Below are 20,343 nucleotides of genomic sequence, written 5' to 3'. Positions count from 1 at the left end.
ATGACCTTCTTCAGGCACTTAGTCAATGTATGATCCTGTATGGATGGCGCATTCGTATGGCGGCTGACCGCTGTTGTTCGGTGCTCTACACTATTACTTTTATGTTTCATTATTTTTTTGTACTGGGTAGCAGCATTATTTCTGCCCTGGGCATTGCACTAGATGACAATACTATTTACGCACTGTTTGGCGGTTTTCTTTTGCCACTGCAAAGCCAAAGTATCTGCAATATTTAATACGTATGCACCAGCAGAGCCACTGAAGTGAAATTCACCGCAGCCTGTAGAAAAACCAAAGCCGTTTACAGTTTGTCTGCAGTTTTGTATAACCCATTGATGGGTGAATTTGGCCTTTTTGGATACAAAATTGAGGTCCAGAAATTTGTCATGGCAGCAATTTGCACCATTTTGCTGGCCTATAAATTAATTCATGACACTATTGGTAAATTTCCTCCAATGTGTATCAACCCTGCATTCATAACATTGTATGAACGTCTCGGGAAAACGCAATTTCTATTATAAAAAAATATTTATGTGAATGTGGGATATGAATGACATTATAATATATGACTAACGAACCACAGGGAGAAACAACCCCCTCGCCAGTACAAGACGGTATAATGCAGCTTTTCCGAGCGGCGGGATCTGCGGATTGTCTTCCACCTCCAGGGAATGTATTATGATTAAGAAGGATAAATGAATGTGATAATGTTGTCCCGGTGAACACGCCGGATATAATGGGGCTGTTACTTGCCAATAGCTCTTCTTAATAATGATAGAGACGGGAGTCTGTCAGAGCCCGGGAGACGTGCGCCAGGGAAAGCGAAAAGCTATCGTCTTACAGACGTTCACCGAGAATCATTATTTCCCACTAAATGGCCCTTTGGGGTCTCCAATACGTGCAAAGAAAAAGTGTTCCTCCCGGTGCGAGAACCACCAACCGCAACCCTTATAATGACTATATAACAAACCTCATATAAGAGAGCAACTCTGTCAAGTTATCGATAAATTGGATTCAACCCTTTCTTAGTAGTATCTGTTTCTGGGAAAGCTGGGTGACAGACGCCATACAGCTCCCACGGGGGTTGCCAATCTGCTTTCCGAGATAGCTGAATGTTAAATTTGACTAGTCATACATTGAAGCTTTTTCATTCAGGAGTCTGGGAAAGCTGGGTGACAAAAAATAGCCCATATCAAAGCTCCTACATTTGTTATCTCAAAGTTCCTGAATGGTGCTTCTGCCTTGTTATACATTGATAGACATTCTGTTCTCATATTGTGGAATAATGAGGCAGATTTGTTAATCAGGAGCCTGGGAAAGATGGGTTACAAAAATAGCCACTATTTCAGGTTCCATCTGGGTTGTCATACAGCTTTCTGGGGCTGATTTTAGAAAAAATGGGGTCCTGGGTAAACAAGCAGAATAAGACCCCCAGTGCTCACCACTGTTAGACAGTTCTCGTAATTAAAAAAAAAGTATATATATATATTATGCACTTTTAACCTGAATACTGCCGTGAATAATATTTTCCCACAATGACTACACAATAATACCCCCATACAGTGCCTAAATAATTATACAGCTATACAGCATCCAAATAATACTACCATATAGTGCCTAAATAATAACACTGTCATACACTGCCTAAATAATAATACTGCCATACAGTGCCTAAATAATAATACTGCCATATAGTGCCTAAATAATAATACTGCCATACAGTGCCTAAATAATAATACTGCCATACAGTGCCTAAATAATAATACCACCATATAGTGCCTAAATAATAATACTGCCATAAAGTGCCTAAATAATAATACTGCCATAAAGTGCCTAAATAATAATACTGCCATACAGTGCCTAAATAATAATACTGCCATACAGTGCCTAAATAATTATACAGCTATACAGCATCCAAATAATACTACCATATAGTGCCTAAATAATAACACTGTCATACACTGCCTAAATAATAATACTGCCATACAGTGCCTAAATAATAATACTGCCATATAGTGCCTAAATAATAATACTGCCATACAGTGCCTAAATAATAATACTGCCATACAGTGCCTAAATAATAATACCACCATATAGTGCCTAAATAATAATACTGCCATAAAGTGCCTAAATAATAATACTGCCATACACTGCCTAAATAATAATACTGCCATACAGTGCCTAAATAATAATACTGCCATACACTGCCTAAATAATAATACTGCCATACAGTGCCTAAATAATAACACTGTCATACACTGCCTAAATAATAATACTGCCATACAGTGCCTAAATAATAATACTGCCATACAGTGCCTAAATAATAATACTGTCATACACTGCCTAAATAATAATACTGCCATACAGTGCCTAAATAATAATACTGTCATACACTGCCTAAATAATAATACTGCCATACACTGCCTAAATAATAATACTGCCATACAGTGCCTAAATAATAATACTGTCATACACTGCCTAAATAATAATACTGTCATACACTGCCTAAATAATAATACTGCCATACAGTGCCTAAATAATAATACTGCCATACAGTGCCTAAATAATAATACTGCCATACAGTGCCTAAATAATAATACTGCCATACAGTGCCTAAATAATAATACTGCCATACAGTGCCTAAATAATAATACTGCCATACAGTGCCTAAATAATAATACCACCATATAGTGCCTAAATAATAATACCGCCATAAAGTGCCTAAATAATAATACTGCCATACAGTGCCTAAATAATAATACTGCCATACAGTGCCTAAATAATAATACTGCCATACAGTGCCTAAATAATAATACCACCATATAGTGCCTAAATAATAATACTGCCATAAAGTGCCTAAATAATAATACTGCCATACAGTGCCTAAATAATAATACTGCCATACAGTGCCTAAATAATAATACTGCCATACAGTGCCTAAATAATAATACTGCCATACAGTGCCTAAATAATAATACTGCCATACACTGCCTAAATAATAATACTGCCATACACTGCCTAAATAATTATACAGCTATACAGCATCCAAATAATACTACCATATAGTGCCTAAATAATTATACAGCTATACAGCATCCAAATAATACTACCATATAGTGCCTAAATAATAACACTGTCATACACTGCCTAAATAATAATACCACCATATAGTGCCTAAATAATAATACTGCCATACACTGCCTAAATAATAATACCACCATACAGTGCCTAAATAATAATACCGCCATACAGTGCCTAAATAATAATACTGCCATACACTGCCTAAATAATAATACTGCCATACACTGCCTAAATAATAATACTGCCATACAGTGCCTAAATAATAATACTGCCATACACTGCCTAAATAATTATACAGCTATACAGCATCCAAATAATAATACTGCCATAAAGTGCCTAAATAATAATACTGCCATACAGTGCCTAAATAATAATACCGCCATATAGTGCCTAAATAATAATACTGCCATACAGTGCCTAAATAATAATACTGCCATACAGTGCCTAAATAATAATACCGCCATATAGTGCCTAAATAATAATACTGCCATAAAGTGCCTAAATAATAATACCGCCATACAGTGCCTAAATAATAATACTGCCATACAGTGACTAAATAATTATACAGCTATACAGCATCCAAATAATAATACTGCCATAAAGTGCCTAAATAATAATACTGTCATACAGTGCCTAAATAATAATACCGCCATATAGTGCCTAAATAATAATACTGCCATACAGTGCCTAAATAATAATACTGCCATACAGTGCCTAAATAATAATACCGCCATATAGTGCCTAAATAATAATACTGCCATAAAGTGCCTAAATAATAATACCGCCATACAGTGCCTAAATAATAATACTGCCATACAGTGACTAAATAATAATACTGCCATACACTGCCTAAATAATAATACTGCCATACAGTGCCTAAATAATAATACTGCCATACAGTGCCTAAATAATAATACTGCCATACACTGCCTAAATAATGACACTATCACACAGTGCCTAAATAATAATACTACCGCTCTACAGTACCGAAATAATAATACTGCCATACAGTGCCTAAATAATTATACAGCTATACAGCATCCAAATAATACTACCGCTCTACAGTACCGAAATAATAATACTGCCATAAAGTGCCTAAATAATAATACTGCCATACAGTGCCTAAATAATAATACTGCCATACAGTGCCTAAATAATTATACAGCTATACAGCATCCAAATAATACTACCGCTCTACAGTACCGAAATAATAATACTGCCATAAAGTGCCTAAATAATAATACTGCCATACAGTGCCTAAATAATAATACTGCCATACAGTGCCTAAATAATAATACCGCCATATAGTGCCTAAATAATAATACTGCCATACAGTGCCTAAATAATAATACTGCCATACAGTGCCTAAATAATAATACCGCCATATAGTGCCTAAATAATAATACTGCCATAAAGTGCCTAAATAATAATACCGCCATACAGTGCCTAAATAATAATACTGCCATACAGTGCCTAAATAATAATACTGCCATACACTGCCTAAATAATAATACTGCCATACAGTGCCTAAATAATAATACTGCCATACAGTGCCTAAATAATAATACCGCCATACAGTGCCTAAATAATAATACTGCCATACACTGCCTAAATAATAATACTGCCATACAGTGCCTAAATAATAATACTGCCATACAGTGCCTAAATAATAATAATAATGCCATACAGTGCCTAAATAATAATACTGCCATACAGTGCCTAAATAATAATAATACTGCCATACACTGCCTAAATAATAATACTGCCATACAGTGCCTAAATAATAATACTGCCATACACTGCCTAAATAATAATACTGCCATACAGTGCCTAAATAATAATACTGCCATACACTGCCTAAATAATAATACTGCCATACAGTGCCTAAATAATAATACTGCCATACACTGCCTAAATAATAATACTGCCATACACTGCCTAAATAATAATACTGCCATACAGTGCCTAAATAATAATAATACTGCCACACAGTGCCTAAATAATAATACTGCCATACAGTGCCTAAATAATAATACTGCCATACACTGCCTAAATAATAATAATACTGCCACACAGTGCCTAAATAATAATAATGCCATACAGTGCCTAAATAATTATACAGCTATACAGCATCCAAATAATACTACCATATAGTGCCTATATAATAACACTGTCATACACTGCCTAAATAATAATACTGCCATACAGTGCCTAAATAATAATACTGCCATACACTGCCTAAATAATAATACTGCCATACAGTGCCTAAATAATAATACCGCCATATAGTGCCTAAATAATAATACTGCCATACACTGCCTAAATAATAATACTGCCATACAGTGCCTAAATAATAATACTGCCATACACTGCCTAAATAATAATACTGCCATACAGTGCCTAAATAATAATACCGCCATATAGTGCCTAAATAATAATACTGCCATACACTGCCTAAATAATAATACTGCCATACAGTGCCTAAATAATAATACTGCCATACACTGCCTAAATAATAATACTGCCATACAGTGCCTAAATAATAATACTGCCATACAGTGCCTAAATAATAATACTGCCATACAGTGCCTAAATAATAATACTGCCATACAGTGCCTAAATAATAATACTGCCATACAGTGCCTAAATAATAATAATACTGCCACACAGTGCCTAAATAATAATAATACTGCCACACAGTGCCTAAATAATAATAATACTGCCACACAGTGCCTAAATAATAATAATACTGCCACACAGTGCCTAAATAATAATAATACTGCCACACAGTGCCTAAATAATAATAATGCCATACAGTGCCTAAATAATTATACAGCTATACAGCATCCAAATAATACTACCATATAGTGCCTAAATAATAACACTGTCATACACTGCCTAAATAATAATACTACCATACAGTGCCTAAATAATAATAATGCCATACAGTGCCTAAATAATAATACTGCCATACAGTGCCTAAATAATAATACTGCCATACAGTGCCTAAATAATAATACTGCCATACAGTGCCTAAATAATAATACTGCCATACACTGCCTAAATAATAATACTGCCATACAGTGCCTAAATAATAATACTGCCATACAGTGCCTAAATAATAACACTGCCATACAGTGCCTAAATAATAATACTGCCATACACTGCCTAAATAATAATACTGCCATACAGTGCCTAAATAATAATACTGCCATACACTGCCTAAATAATAATACTGCCATACACTGCCTAAATAATAATACTGCCATATAGTGCCTAAATAATAATACTGCCATACACTGCCTAAATAATAATACTGCCATACACTGCCTAAATAATAATACTGCCATACACTGCCTAAATAATAATACCGCCATACAGTGCCTAAATAATAATACTACCGCTCTACAGTACCGAAATAATAATAATGCCATACAGTGCCTAAATAATAATGCCGTAGAGTGTCTAAATAATAATAATGCCGTACAGTATCCAAATCATACCACCATATAGCACACATATCACACTGCCATATAGTTCCCATACAATACTGCCATTCACTGCCCAAATAACACCACTAAAGTGTGCCCAGAAATCTTGCCATATATTTCCTATACAAAGCGGCCATTTTAAATAATAAACTAAACGTGCGGCTTTTTTAAAAAACAATGGACGTCTATTGACTTGACAGAATCTTTTATAGGGTAAAAACATCTAACTTGCGTTTCCTCCAGCCAATCGTGATGGGTCCAAGCAACAGAAACACGTTACATTGTAGTATCAAGAGAGGTGAAAACGATTGGTCAAAGTGATAAAGAATATCGGATCGTTACCCTGAAATAATTATAAATCTCATGGTCTATGGTCACCTGCGATGTCAGTGCACGAGACTCTGCGCACCCTATAGATTACACTCTTGACCGAGACTCTGTAAATAAGTGCCCATTGTCACGGCGTCCTGTAAACAGACTGTGATTGTGTCCGAAACAAGACGCTGTTTACTTGGGATGATGACAGGAAGCAAAGTTTTAGTCTGAGAGGAAATAGATCCCTTACTGGGTAGATTTTAGTTGCCCCGTGGCATTACATTGGGGTAATAGGGCGACCCGAAACACGTGATCAACTTTACACAATTTCAATTGCGGAACTGTTTCCCATTTAGGAGTTAATGGCAAATGCCGTGAAAAGTTCTGCAACTTTATAATATACTTTCAATTCCTCACCCTTTTCAAGATCTCTGCTTTCTGTCTGTGAATGGGGACTTTCTTGTTTACTTCCAGAAGCTGTAAACCTGTCCTGATCATATTTAACTAAAAAAGATACAGGACTCATTAGTAGAGAGAGTTCTGGCTGATACACTGTAACAAGCTCTGCAGTGAATGACGTATATAGAAAAGGAAGGGCCCCATAGCAAAGATCAAAATGGGCCCCCATTATGGTGCTGGGTTTTCCTCTCCACCCTCTTCCATGATCATTGGGCTAACAATGTAGTTCCTCTAGAGGGAGAAGTCCTTCACAGGTTCTCATCACCCAGTAACAAAGTGATGGGACTAACCAGGACTGGGCCCCCTCTCTCCAGGGACCCTATAGCGGCCGCATGGCCTGTATCTAAAGTATGCACACCTTTGCCTACAGATGTGTCAGTTGAAGATGATCAGGGCGGATTCCCAGCTTCTGAATCTAAATAAGAATGTTTCTATTCACTGACAGCAAACAGAGATCTTGGAAAAATATTTTCTCGGTTTTTACCAATATAAACAGGCCTCATTCTCTCCACTATTAATTTCATAATAGGTAGAACCTCCTCATAGCGCTCTATACATTTCCTCACTGGTCAATCCACCGATACCTCGGAGACATGGGAGCCATTAGTGTAGTCCTATGCATGAAGTCTATTAGGCCGCAGGAAGCATCGTAGAGTATAGTAAGCCACATGACCTACTGGGCCCCCGGGACCACATCTCTGATGAAATGGCTGGTAACAGGGAACAATAGATGCAGGTGTACTGTCCCTTTAAAATGTACACCAGGTATTACTACAGGTGACTGTTCAGACCCGGAGGTTTCCATCTCACCTGCTTCACTTGACTTCTCAACGCTTTCACGTCCTGTATATAGTTCCTGAATCTGTCTGTGATGTCTCGAATTTGAGCTTTTTCTGAATTTCGGCGTGCTACTTCAGCGGCTGGTGACGGCGCTCCGCTGGCTGGAATCATGCTTACTTCTAGAGGGAAATATGTTACAATTATCTGCACATCAACATCCAGAGCTGTATTCAGAATTCTGCTAAGAGCAGTGCATTGTGGGAACTTAGATGACAGTTACACAGCCGTTTCTCACGGATCCGTGTTTTGGTATCCGTGTGGTTTCCGTGTGTACTCTGTGTCCGTTCCGTGCTTCCGTTTCAAACGGACATTGTGCTTCCGTTTGGCTTCCGTGTTTCCGTTAAAAAAACGGAAGGTATTGAACTTTATTTGAACTTGTCACATGTCCCAGTGAACTTTGGCATGCCCTGCTGTTGCTAGGGCAACGGATCCGTCAAAAACGGACGGCACACGGAAGCCTTCCGTGTGCCGTCCGTTTTTTTGACGGACCCATTGACTTCTATGGGCCCCACGGTCGCGGAATCACTGATCAAAGTAGGACATGCTCTACTTTTGACGGAACGGAACAACGGATCCGTCCAAATAACAGAAGTGTAAATGGGCCCATTGAAATGAATGGTTCAGGGTGCGATCTGTGACAAAAACGGATCTCACCCTAAAGGAAAAGACTGAAGTGGACATAAGGCCTTAGAGCTAAGATTTGGTCACATGTCTGACAGTGGGTGGAGCTAAACTGCTGTCAGTTTCCAAGGGCAACAGGTAGAATTTTAAAAAGTAGAGAAGTATAGGAATAGAAAGAACTAAATTAACCCTTTAAAGACACAAATGCACAGACTCAACAGGGAATGTGTCAGGACAGCCCTGGGGGCCTTTGTGAGGCTCGGGGCTGTCCCTTAAAACTGCCTGTCAATCGCTATCACCAGGGCTTCTGAGTGGGGTACAATGGGCCCACCTCCCTTTGCTGATGGCGTGATTGGGACTAAACGCAGCATTAGAAGGGTTAGGTGTCCGGGATCACAGCCAATCATAGACATCCCTCCGAACTTTATCTCGTACCCACAGGAGATCCCGCGCCATACATTTACTGAACAGTGCGGGAAGGGGTACAACAACTCAAACATGGCATAAAAGTAGAAAAGCAAAGTATGCCGCCGACAAATAGAAGAGGCAACATTTATAAATGACCCCAAAAACGTGGTCAACCGTAGAAAACGGGAAGAGACATTTTTAAGTCTGGAATGTACGGCAGCAAATGTCTCTTGTTTGTACAGAACACTTGCCAACATTTGAAAAGGGGCATCATGGAGATTCCGCAAAGTCTGTGCTCCGCCCATTTATATAGGACACGCCCCCCAGACTACAGCATTTAAATCCCAAGAGGTGAATATGACCCCCCCCTTCATCACACTTCACAATAAATACAGCCCCCTTAACCATTGAAGACCCCAGACTCTCTCTATATATAGACACCAGACCCCTAAATAAAATACAGACCCCAGAACAGACCCCTAAATAAAATACAGACCCCAGAACAGACCCCTAAACAAATATAGACCCCAGACCAAACCCCTGAGCTAATACAGACCTCAGAACAGATCCCTAAACAAATACAGACCCCAGACAAGAACCCTAAAGAAATACAGACCCCAGACAAGAACCCTAAACAAAATACTGCTCCTGCAGTCCTCTTCACCCCCTGCAGACAACACCCTGACACCCGGTAGTGGAGAGGACTGCAGGAATGGGGGGCATTTCCCCTCTTTGCGGGAGTCTTTGAGACATTGCGGGAGAGTTGGACATTTTCTGGATGTCGCACTCCTGAGACGTTTGCTGTAGATGACCCCCTGCAGCCGCCCCCATTACTTACTTTCTGAGTGTCCCTGAGATTAACGCTGAGCAGTTTCTGTCCGGGAACTCTCAGTAAGATGTGAATGGGATCAGTGATCTCCCATGTCCCCAGTTTCCCTGAGATTCACTTTTGTTGATGGTTTCCATGGGCGACGCAGGCACTGACAGCTAAAATGTGAGGCGGAGCTGATAAGGTGGAGCAACTGTGTCACTAACACCTCACTGACTGTCTCCTAGATGTGTCACTAACACCTCACTGACTGTCTCCTAGATGTGTCACTAACACCTCACTGACTGTCTCCTAGATGTGTCACTAACACCTCACTGACTGTCTCCTAGATGTGTCACTAACACCTCACTGACTGTCTCCTAGATGTGTCACTAACACCTCACTGACTGTCTCCTAGATGTGTCACTCACTAACACTTCACTGACTGTCTCCTAGATGTGTCACTAACACCTCACTGACTGTCTCCTAGATGTGTCACTAACACCTCACTGACTGTCTCCTAGATGTGTCACTAACACCTCACTGACCGTCTCCTAGATGTGTCACTCACTAACACTTCACTGACTGAACACTTCACTGACTGTCTCCTAGATGTGTCACTCACTAACACTTCACTGACTGTCTCCTAGATGTGTCACTCACTAACACTTCACTGACTGTCTCCTAGATGTGTGTCACTAACACTTCACTGACTGTCTCCTAGATGTGTCACTAACACTTGATAAAACTTCTATTCAGTTATATCGGTTTCTGGGAAAGTTGTGTGACAACCAATATTGCCGCCATTATGACCCTCACAAAGGTTATCACCCTGCTTTCCCAGATTTCTGAATAAGCTTGTTGAAGACCTGTCTGCCCGGTTGTTCAGGGTGCTCTCCATTGTCCCCTCTACCTCCGTCACACTGTTCGCTGCCACGAGTCTACAGGAATTGGTATTTATATTAAAATATAACTGGGTAAAACGGGCACCAGAACCCTGAATATTGTTCATTTTATTCCTCCCCTCTCACGACCTTTCGATTACGCAGTTATACCCCGCATTGTAATAGGGCCGCACTCCGCATAGAGGTTCAAATATCCAAAACCATAATAACAAACCTTATAAGGGGTTTTATTTCTGACTTTTATTAAATGCCACTTGAAGAAAGGACATGGTGACTCATGATCACAATAAGGTCTCATGCACGCGCTGTATTACAGATCCAGGTTATACGGTCCATTATATGACTCACGTACACTGCTAATGGCCGATACTGTCTACCTCTGATCACCATTTTACAGTTTACATATATAATTAATCACTGTGTACATACATTACATCACTTATCCTGTACTGACCCTGTGTTATATCCTGTATTATACTCCAGAGCCGCACTCACTATTCTGCTGGTGGAGTCACTGTGTACATACATTACATTACTTATCCTGTACTGATCCGGAGTTATATCCTGTATTATACTCCAGAGCTGCACTCACTATTCTGCTGGTGGAGTCACTGTGTACATACATTACATTACTTATCCTGTACTGACCCTGTGTTATATCCTGTATTATACTCCAGAGCTGCACTCACTATTCTGCTGGTGGAGTCACTGTGTACATACATTACTTATCCTGTACTGATCCTGGGTTATATCCTGTATTATACTCCAGAGCTGCACTCACTATTCTGCTGGTGGAGTCACTGTGTACATACATTACATTACTTATCCTGTACTGATACTGAGTTATATCCTGTATTATACTCCAGAGCTGCACTCACTATTCTGCTGGTGGAGTCACTGTGTACATACATTACATTACTTATCCTGTACTGATCCTGAGTTACATCCTGTATTATACTCCAGAGCTGTACTCACTATTCTGCTGGTGGAGTCACTGTGTACATACATTACTTATCCTGTACTGATCCTGAGTTACATCCTGTATTATACTCCAGAGCTGCACTCACTATTCTGCTGGTGGAGTCACTGTGTACATACATTACTTATCCTGTATTGATCCTGAGTTACATCCTGTATTATACTCCAGCGCTGCACTCACTATTCTGCTGGTGGAGTCACTGTGTACATACATTACATTACTTATCCTGTACTGATCCTGAGTTATATCCTGTATTATACTCCAGAGCTGCACTCACTATTCTGCTGGTGGAGTCACTGTGTACATACATTACATTACTTATCCTGTACTGATCCTGAGTTACATCCTGTATTATACTTTAGAGCAACAATCTCTCAGCTCTACTGTCAGATGGTTGGATCCAGCAACAGCAGGGTGTCCCCTTTTTTTTTTTTTTCTTTTGGCCGCTTTTGGCTTTCTGTATACCCCTGCACTCATGCATGTAAGAAAACCTTATACTTACCATACTGTCTCATCAGCATCTTTCCCGCGGACCTGAGGCCCTGCCTGTCTCCATAGTCCGCTGGCTGCAGATTCAATATGATAAACAGCAATTAACTTTCTTTTTGTCAAAATGCTGACGATTAGATGAAAGGAGTGGAGCCGCTGTCATGTCTATGCCTCGTACTGGCTAATATATTCAGAAAAACAGTAAAATGTTTAGGGAATTTTTTGCAGACCAACCATTCAGCACGGCCATTTCACCACGTCAGAAGGTCATAGTGATGGAGGTCATAGGGATGGAGGTCATACTGATGGAGGTCAAAGTGATGGAAGTCATACTGATGGAGGTCATAGTGATGGAGGTCATACTGATGGAGGTCATAGTGATGGAAGTCATAGTGATGGAAGTCATAGTGATGGAGGTCATACTGATGGAGGTCATAGTGATGGAAGTCATAGTGATGGAGGTCATACTGATGGAGGTCAAAGTGATGGAAGTCATAGTGATGGAGGTCATACTGATGGAGGTCATACTGATGGAGGTCATAGTGATGGAAGTCATAGTGATGGAGGTCATACTGATGGAGGTCAAAGTGATGGAAGTCATAGTGATGGAGGTCATACTGATGGAGGTCAAAGTGATGGAAGTCATAGTGATGAAAGTCAGAGTGATGAAGATTATACTTGTGAACCTTTGAGAAGAGACATCAAGGAGAGTGATGGCAAATGGAGCGCAAAATATTTTCCCTTCTGCCATGCCCATTTATATAGGGCACGCCCAGAAACGATTGCATTTTAATCGCACATAGTGTATATAACCCTCTTCCTCATACAATGACTAAAGACCACCTTAACTAATACACCTCACAGACCCCCTAAATACAGACCCCAGGCTAGACCCCCTAGTGTGTGCACAGTGCCCATGATGTGTCCGCCAGTGGGCCCATTTTATAGTGCCTAATGAAGCCCGCTTTAATAGTTTATTTTAAAGCATGATTTCTATAGTGCCGCCACAGTGGCCATGTCAAAGTTTCAACCACAGTGGTCCTATAATAGCTACTGCCACAGTATAAAAGTCCCTTCCACAGTGCCCACAAAGTGGCCGCCACGGTGCCCACATAATAGCTCTTAATAGCAATGGTTGCATAATTGTACCTTTTACAGTGCCACTATGATAGGACCTGCCACAGCGACCACATAATTATCCCGTCCACGGTGCCCACCAAGTACCTACCACAGTACCCACATAATAGTGCCTACCGCAGTGCCCATCTAATAGTGTCTGCAACAATGCATCTATGTTGAGTGCCCGCCGTGTTGTGTACTGTGTAGAGATGTCACCGAGATTGTTATGGGGACGTGTGGCTGTTATAGTTTTGGGGGTACTATGGGCTATTTTAAAAGATGGTAAATAAATCTAAGATTTTTTTTATGTAACGTGATGACATCATGTCTTTGTATACATCCTGGAATCATAAAGTTACAATGTAGGTTACATGAAAAGGGGTAGCACCATCTAAGACATTTATGGCATATCCACCTCTAGGGCCCGCGTCTATCTTGAGAACGGCGTCCCCCGATCCTGTCACTCCTGGTGAGGCGATCGCCGCATCCAGGTGGACAATAAGTGGAGAAATGGCCATACGACTCATTCCATTCACTTCCATGGGGGTTACAGAAAAAGCTGAGCAAGTGTCGATCCCGACACCTGACGATATACCATAAATGACTCAGATGGGAATACCCCTTTAAAGGCGCTCTCCTGGCTTTTATAAATAAAGTTATTTAAATCGAGGACATGACAAGCAGTCGTAATATAATAGAGCGTTTAGACGGCCATATTCACGGTCCTTGTTCCATTCTTGCCAAAAACAGGAACACATACTGGACCGAGACTCCCTGCATTGGGATAAAATCCATGCAAAGGCTTTTTCTACATCTGTCTCTGGGATCTCTTCCCGGTTTTGGTAAAAATATGGAACACGGACTGAAAATACGACCCTGTAAATACGCCACGGATACGGGAGAATAGAGAAAAACAGGGCCCTTATATACCAGAACTGCCTAACATAAAGCTGGCCCTGTTGCCGATAGCAACCAATCACAGAGCAGCTTTCAGTTTTCCAGAGCAGGTTAATAGATGAAAGCTGGGCTCTGATTGGTTGCTATGGGCAACAGGGCCAGTTTTTACATGAGTTTGTTTTAAATAACTTTATTTATAAGAGCCTGAAAGACGCTTAGTCGTCTGTTTATATTATATACTATGGATGGTGTATGAAAGAGTTAAAAAAAGTGACGGCACCTTTTCTTTCTCCCCGCTAGTAGTAATGAGGCCGACGATGCTGATCCAGGCTCCAGCGCCACAAGAACCTAGTGAATCACGGCCTTTTGTTACAGCCGCAGTCATCTCCCTTGTAACAGAAAATTTTACATTAAAAATAGTTTCTTCCTGTTTCCACAGAAACCGCTAAATGTGTTTACTTACGATAAATTGTCTCGCCGCATCTCCTTGCCCCGAAAAGCTGTTTGCTAATTAATTTTTGCCAGATGATAAACTAGAAATAGACATCAACAACAGAAATCTATGAAAGATAAGCATCATATACACCCAACGCGCCACGAAAACAGCGAAACTTCATCAAACATAAGAAGCTGGAAAACCGCAACATATTTATTAACGCATTGCGCCATTTTTATCTCTCCCCCCCCCCCCCCAATATCAACAGCTTTGACAGTTTTTCTTTTCTACAATAAAGGAATTGTATCAAAGTCAATAAATTCTCATAAAAAATGGCGTATAAACAAATATAGCGGGTTAGCGCAAAAGTACCAGTGACCTTCCTAAAGTGCGACAAAAAGATGATTTTATATTAAAATTTATCAGGGGTGGCGTTTTTCTTTTCTTAAAGGAAGAGTTGTCATGTAAGTTGACATAAAGATCAATGGGAGAAAAAAAACCCACGCAGCAGCGTGGTGTCAAATCGCCTAAATAGCGCATTTTGTATAAGAACCATACTTTACACTGGGTCAAGGATTTTGGTAACGATTTATGAAGAGGTTGCTCTCTTCATAAAGTTTTTGGCGCCACTCAGGGAATACTAAACACGCTTCACTTCCTTACACCGCCTAATGGCTGTCGTACATTTATATTTTGCGCCAAAAATGGTGCTAGTCCAGAATAAATTGGTGTAACCATGGCGGGTTGTTTAGTTTTGCCTCGCCCTTAGGGGCGTAATTTGAAGCTCCTGGGCCCCAATGCAAAATCTGTAACAGGGGCCCCACTATTATGTGCCATTTATAATACTGGTGTCTTCTTATCTGGCAGGGGGGCCTTTGGGCCCCCTGAGGGACAGGAGCCCGCGTGCGACTGCTTCCTCTGCACCCCCTATAACATATTGAAATTACAAATTCTCTGGTGATTTTTTTTAGTTTTTGAGAGATTTCGCCGATTCACAATTACATGAAGACTGAAATCGTATTTTGTTTCTTTTTATTCTCCTGTCGAGTTCTAAATTGGTAAAAGTATTTTTTTTCACGGTAACCCTATTATTTAGTATTTTTTCGGCACCCTTGGAAACCGTCCAGCAAGTCAATTATCTTAAAACGCTCATCCAATCTCTTTCTCTGTGGAGAGAGCTGTACATTCCCAGGTTGGAGGGGCGCACAAATTAACCGTAGTGGAGAGTAGGCAGCTTGTGCCCTCTTAAACCGTGGAGACAAATCAAGAGACGACTCTCCAATCTGAGGGTGAAGCATTGATTTCAGGGTCAGCCTCATTATGTTACTGAGTGACAAGTGACGCTCTCCAAAAAAAATAAAAAATCAGGTAGCTGACGCGTTTCAAAGGAATCATATGTAGGAGTTCAAAAACACGTCACATGTACATATATATAATGTCCTATCAGAGCAGTGGAAGAAAGTTCACAACCACGCAAAGTGCCAGCCAGGAACATGAAAAAGTAAGCCCAGGCAATATAGTGCCAAGATAATACTGCCATATACAGCCCACATAATACTGCCATATACAGCCCACATAATACTGCCATATACAGCCCACATAATACTGCCATATACAGCCCACATAATACTGCCATATACAGCCCACATAATACTGCCATATACAGCCCACATAATACTGCCATATACAGCCCACATAATACTGCCATATACAGCCCACATAATACCACCATATAGTGCCAAGATAATACTGCCATATACAGCCCACATAATACCACCATATAGTGCAAAGATAATACTGCCATATACAGCCCATATAATACCGCCATATACTGCCAAGATAATACTGACATATACAGTCCATATAATACCCCCATATAGTGCCAAGATAATACTGCCATATACAGCCACCATAATACCGCCATATAGTGCCAAGATAATACTGCCATATACAGCCCACATAATACCACCATATAGTGCAAAGATAATATTCAGAGAATCTCTAGTGACAGGTATAGTGCCAAGGGACTGGCGCAGGGCAAATGTGGTGCCTATTTTCAAAAAGGGCTCTAGGTCTTCCCCGGGTAATTATAGACCAGTAAGCTTAACATCCATAGTGGGGAAAATGTTTGAGGGGCTATTGAGGGACTATATACAGGATTATGTGACAATAAATAGCATTATAAGTGACAGCCAGCACGGTTTTACTAAGGACAGAAGTTGTCAAACTAACCTAATCTGTTTTTATGAAGAGGTGAGCAGAAGTCTAGACAGAGGGGCCGCTGTGGATTTAGTGTTTTTGGACTTTGCAAAGGCATTTGACACTGTCCCCCATAGACGCCTAATGGGTAAATTAAGGACTATAGGTTTAGAAAATATAGTTTGTAATTGGATTGAGAATTGGCTCAAGGACCGTATCCAGAGGGTTGTGGTCAATGATTCCTTCTCTGAATGGTCCCCGGTTATAAGTGGTGTACCCCAGGGTTCAGTGCTGGGACCACTATTATTCAACTTATTTATTAATGATATAGAGGAAGGGATTAATAGCACTATTTCTATTTTTGCAGATGACACCAAGCTATGCAATATAGTTCAGACTATGGAAGATGTTCATGAATTACAGGCAGATTTAAACAAACTAAGTGTTTGGGCGTCCACTTGGCAGATGAAGTTTAATGTAGATAAATGTAAAGTTATGCATCTTGGTACCAACAACCTGCATGCATCATATGTCCTAGGGGGCGCTACACTGGCGGATTCACTTGTTGAGAAGGATCTGGGTGTACTTGTAAATCATAACCTCAATAACAGCATGCAGTGTCAATCAGCTGCTTCAAAGGCCAGCAGGATATTGTCGTGTATTAAAAGAGGCATGGACTCGCGGGACAGAGATGTAATATTGCCACTTTACAAAGCATTAGTGAGGCCTCATCTAGAATATGCAGTTCAGTTCTGGGCTCCAGTTCATAGAAAGGATGCCCTGGAGTTGGAAAAAATACAAAGAAGAGCAACGAAGCTAATAAGGGGCATGGAGAATTTAAGTTATGAGGAAAGATTGAAAGAATTAAACCTATTTAGCCTTGAAAAAAGACGACTAAGGGGGGACATGATTAACTTATATAAATATATTAATGGCACATACAAAAAATATGGTGAAATCCTGTTCCTTGTAAAACCCCCTCAAAAAACAAGGGGGCACTCCCTCCGTCTGGAGAAAAAAAGGTTCAAGCTGCAGAGGCGACAAGGCTTCTTTACAGTGAGAACTGTGAATTTATGGAATAGCCTACCGCAGGAGCTGGTCACAGCAGGGACAGTAGATGGCTTTAAAAAAGGGTTAGATAATTTCCTAGAACAAAAAAATATTAGCTCCTATGTGTAGAAATTTTTCCTTCCCTTTTCCCTTCCCTTGGTTGAACTTGATGGACATGTGTCTTTTTTCAGCCGTACTAACTATGTAACTATGTAACTATGTATGTAATACTGCCATATACAGCCCACATAATACTGCCATATAGTGCCAAGATAATACTGCTATATACAGCCCACATACCAACATATAGTGCCAAGATAATACTGCCATATACAGCCCACATAATACTGCCATATAGTGCCAAGATAATACTGCTATATACAGCCCACATACCAACATATAGTGCCAAGATAATACTGCCATATACAGCCCACATAATACCACCATATAGTGCCAAGATAACAAAGCCATTTACCACCCACATAATACTGCTATATACAGCCCCTATAATACTGCTATATACAGCCCACATAATACCACCATATAGTGCCAAGATATTACTGCCATATACAGCCCACATAATACCACCATATAGTGCCAAGATAATACTGCCATATACAGCCCACATAATACCACCATATAGTGGCAAGATAACAAAGCCATATACCGCCCACATAATACCACCATATAGTGCCAAGATAATACTGCCATATACAGCCCACATAATACCACCATATAGTGGCAAGATAATACTACCATATACAACCCACATAATACCACCATATAGTGCCAAGATAATACTACCATATACAACCCACATAATACCACCATATGGTGCCAAGATAATACTGCCATATACAGACCACATAATATCATCATATAGTGCCAAGATAATACTGCCATATACAGCCCACATAATACCACCATATAGTGCCAAGATAATACTACCATATACAACCCACATAATACCACCATATAGTGCCAAGATAATACCGCCATATATAGCCCACATAATACCACCATATAGAACCAAGATAATACTGCTATATACAGCCCACATAATACCACCATATAGTGCCCAAATAATACTGCCATATACAACCCACATAATACCACCATATAGTGCCAAGATAATACTGCCATATACAGCCCACATAATACCGCCATATAGTGCCAAGATAATACTGCCATATACAGCCCACATAATACTACCATATAGTGCCAAGATAATACTGCCATATACAGCTTACATAATACCACCATATAGTGCCAAGATAATACTACCATATACAGCCCATATAATACCGCCATATAGTGCCAAGATAATACTGCCACATACAGCCCACATAATACCACCATATAGTGCCAAGATAATACTGCCATATACAGCTTACATAATACCACCATATAGTGCCAAGATAATACTACCATATACAGCCCATATAATACCACCATATAGTGCCCAAATAATACTGCCATATACAACCCACATAATACCACCATATAGTGCCAAGATAATACTGCCATATACAGCTTACATAATACCACCATATAGTGCCAAGATAATACTACCATATACAGCCCATATAATACCACCATATAGTGCCCAAATAATACTGCCATATACAACCCACATAATACCACCATATAGTGTCAAGATAATACTGCCATATACAGCTTACATAATACCACCATATAGTGCCCAAATAATACTGCCATATACAACCCACATAATACCACCATATAGTACCAAGATAATACCGCCATATATAGCCCACATAATACCACCATATAGTGCCAAGATAATACTGCTATATACAGCCCACATAATACCACCATATAGTGCCCAAATAATACTGCCATATACAACCCACATAATACCACCATACAGTGCCAAGATAATACTGCCATATACAACCCACATAATACCACCAAGTAGTGCCAAGATAATACTACCATATACAGCCCACATAATACCACCATATAGTGCCAAGATAATACTGACATATACAGACCACATAATACCACCATATAGTGCCAGGATAATACTACCATATACAGCCCACATAATACCACCATATAGTGCCAAGATAATACTGCCATATACAGCCCACATAATACCACCATATAGTGCCAAGATAATACTGCCATATACAGCCACCATAATACCGCCATATAGTGCCAAGATAATACTACCATATACAGCCCACATAATACCACCATATAGTGCCAAGATAATACTGCCA

The 20,343-nt window shown here is 39.9% G+C and overlaps 1 protein-coding gene across 5 annotated transcripts in view; it reads right to left on the bottom strand.

Annotated features, from left to right (window-relative positions):
- The window catches only part of LMNTD1 (lamin tail domain containing 1), a 100,782-nt gene extending 85,986 nt beyond the window's left edge, over positions 1 to 14,796 (bottom strand). For 4 of the 5 annotated variants that reach the window (XM_075855783.1, XM_075855786.1, XM_075855782.1 and 1 more), the window contains exons 1-3: positions 14,693 to 14,796; positions 12,410 to 12,473; positions 8,157 to 8,305 (exon numbers count right to left, since the gene is read on the bottom strand). In XM_075855783.1, the coding sequence (XP_075711898.1) occupies positions 8,157 to 8,305; positions 12,410 to 12,428 (168 nt within the window). In that variant the 5' untranslated portion in view covers positions 12,429 to 12,473; positions 14,693 to 14,796. Of the gene's footprint in view, positions 1 to 8,156; positions 8,306 to 10,053; positions 10,138 to 12,409; positions 12,474 to 14,692 lie in introns of those variants that run through there. The other variant, XM_075855785.1, reaches the window with a different exon arrangement.
- Between the last annotated feature and the right edge of the window lie 5,547 nt (positions 14,797 to 20,343).

The sequence above is a fragment of the Rhinoderma darwinii genome, chromosome 3 (genome assembly GCF_050947455.1).
Source record: "Rhinoderma darwinii isolate aRhiDar2 chromosome 3, aRhiDar2.hap1, whole genome shotgun sequence".
NCBI classification, from domain to species: domain Eukaryota; kingdom Metazoa; phylum Chordata; class Amphibia; order Anura; family Rhinodermatidae; genus Rhinoderma; species Rhinoderma darwinii.
This window is presented reverse-complemented; position numbering and strand designations above follow the sequence as displayed.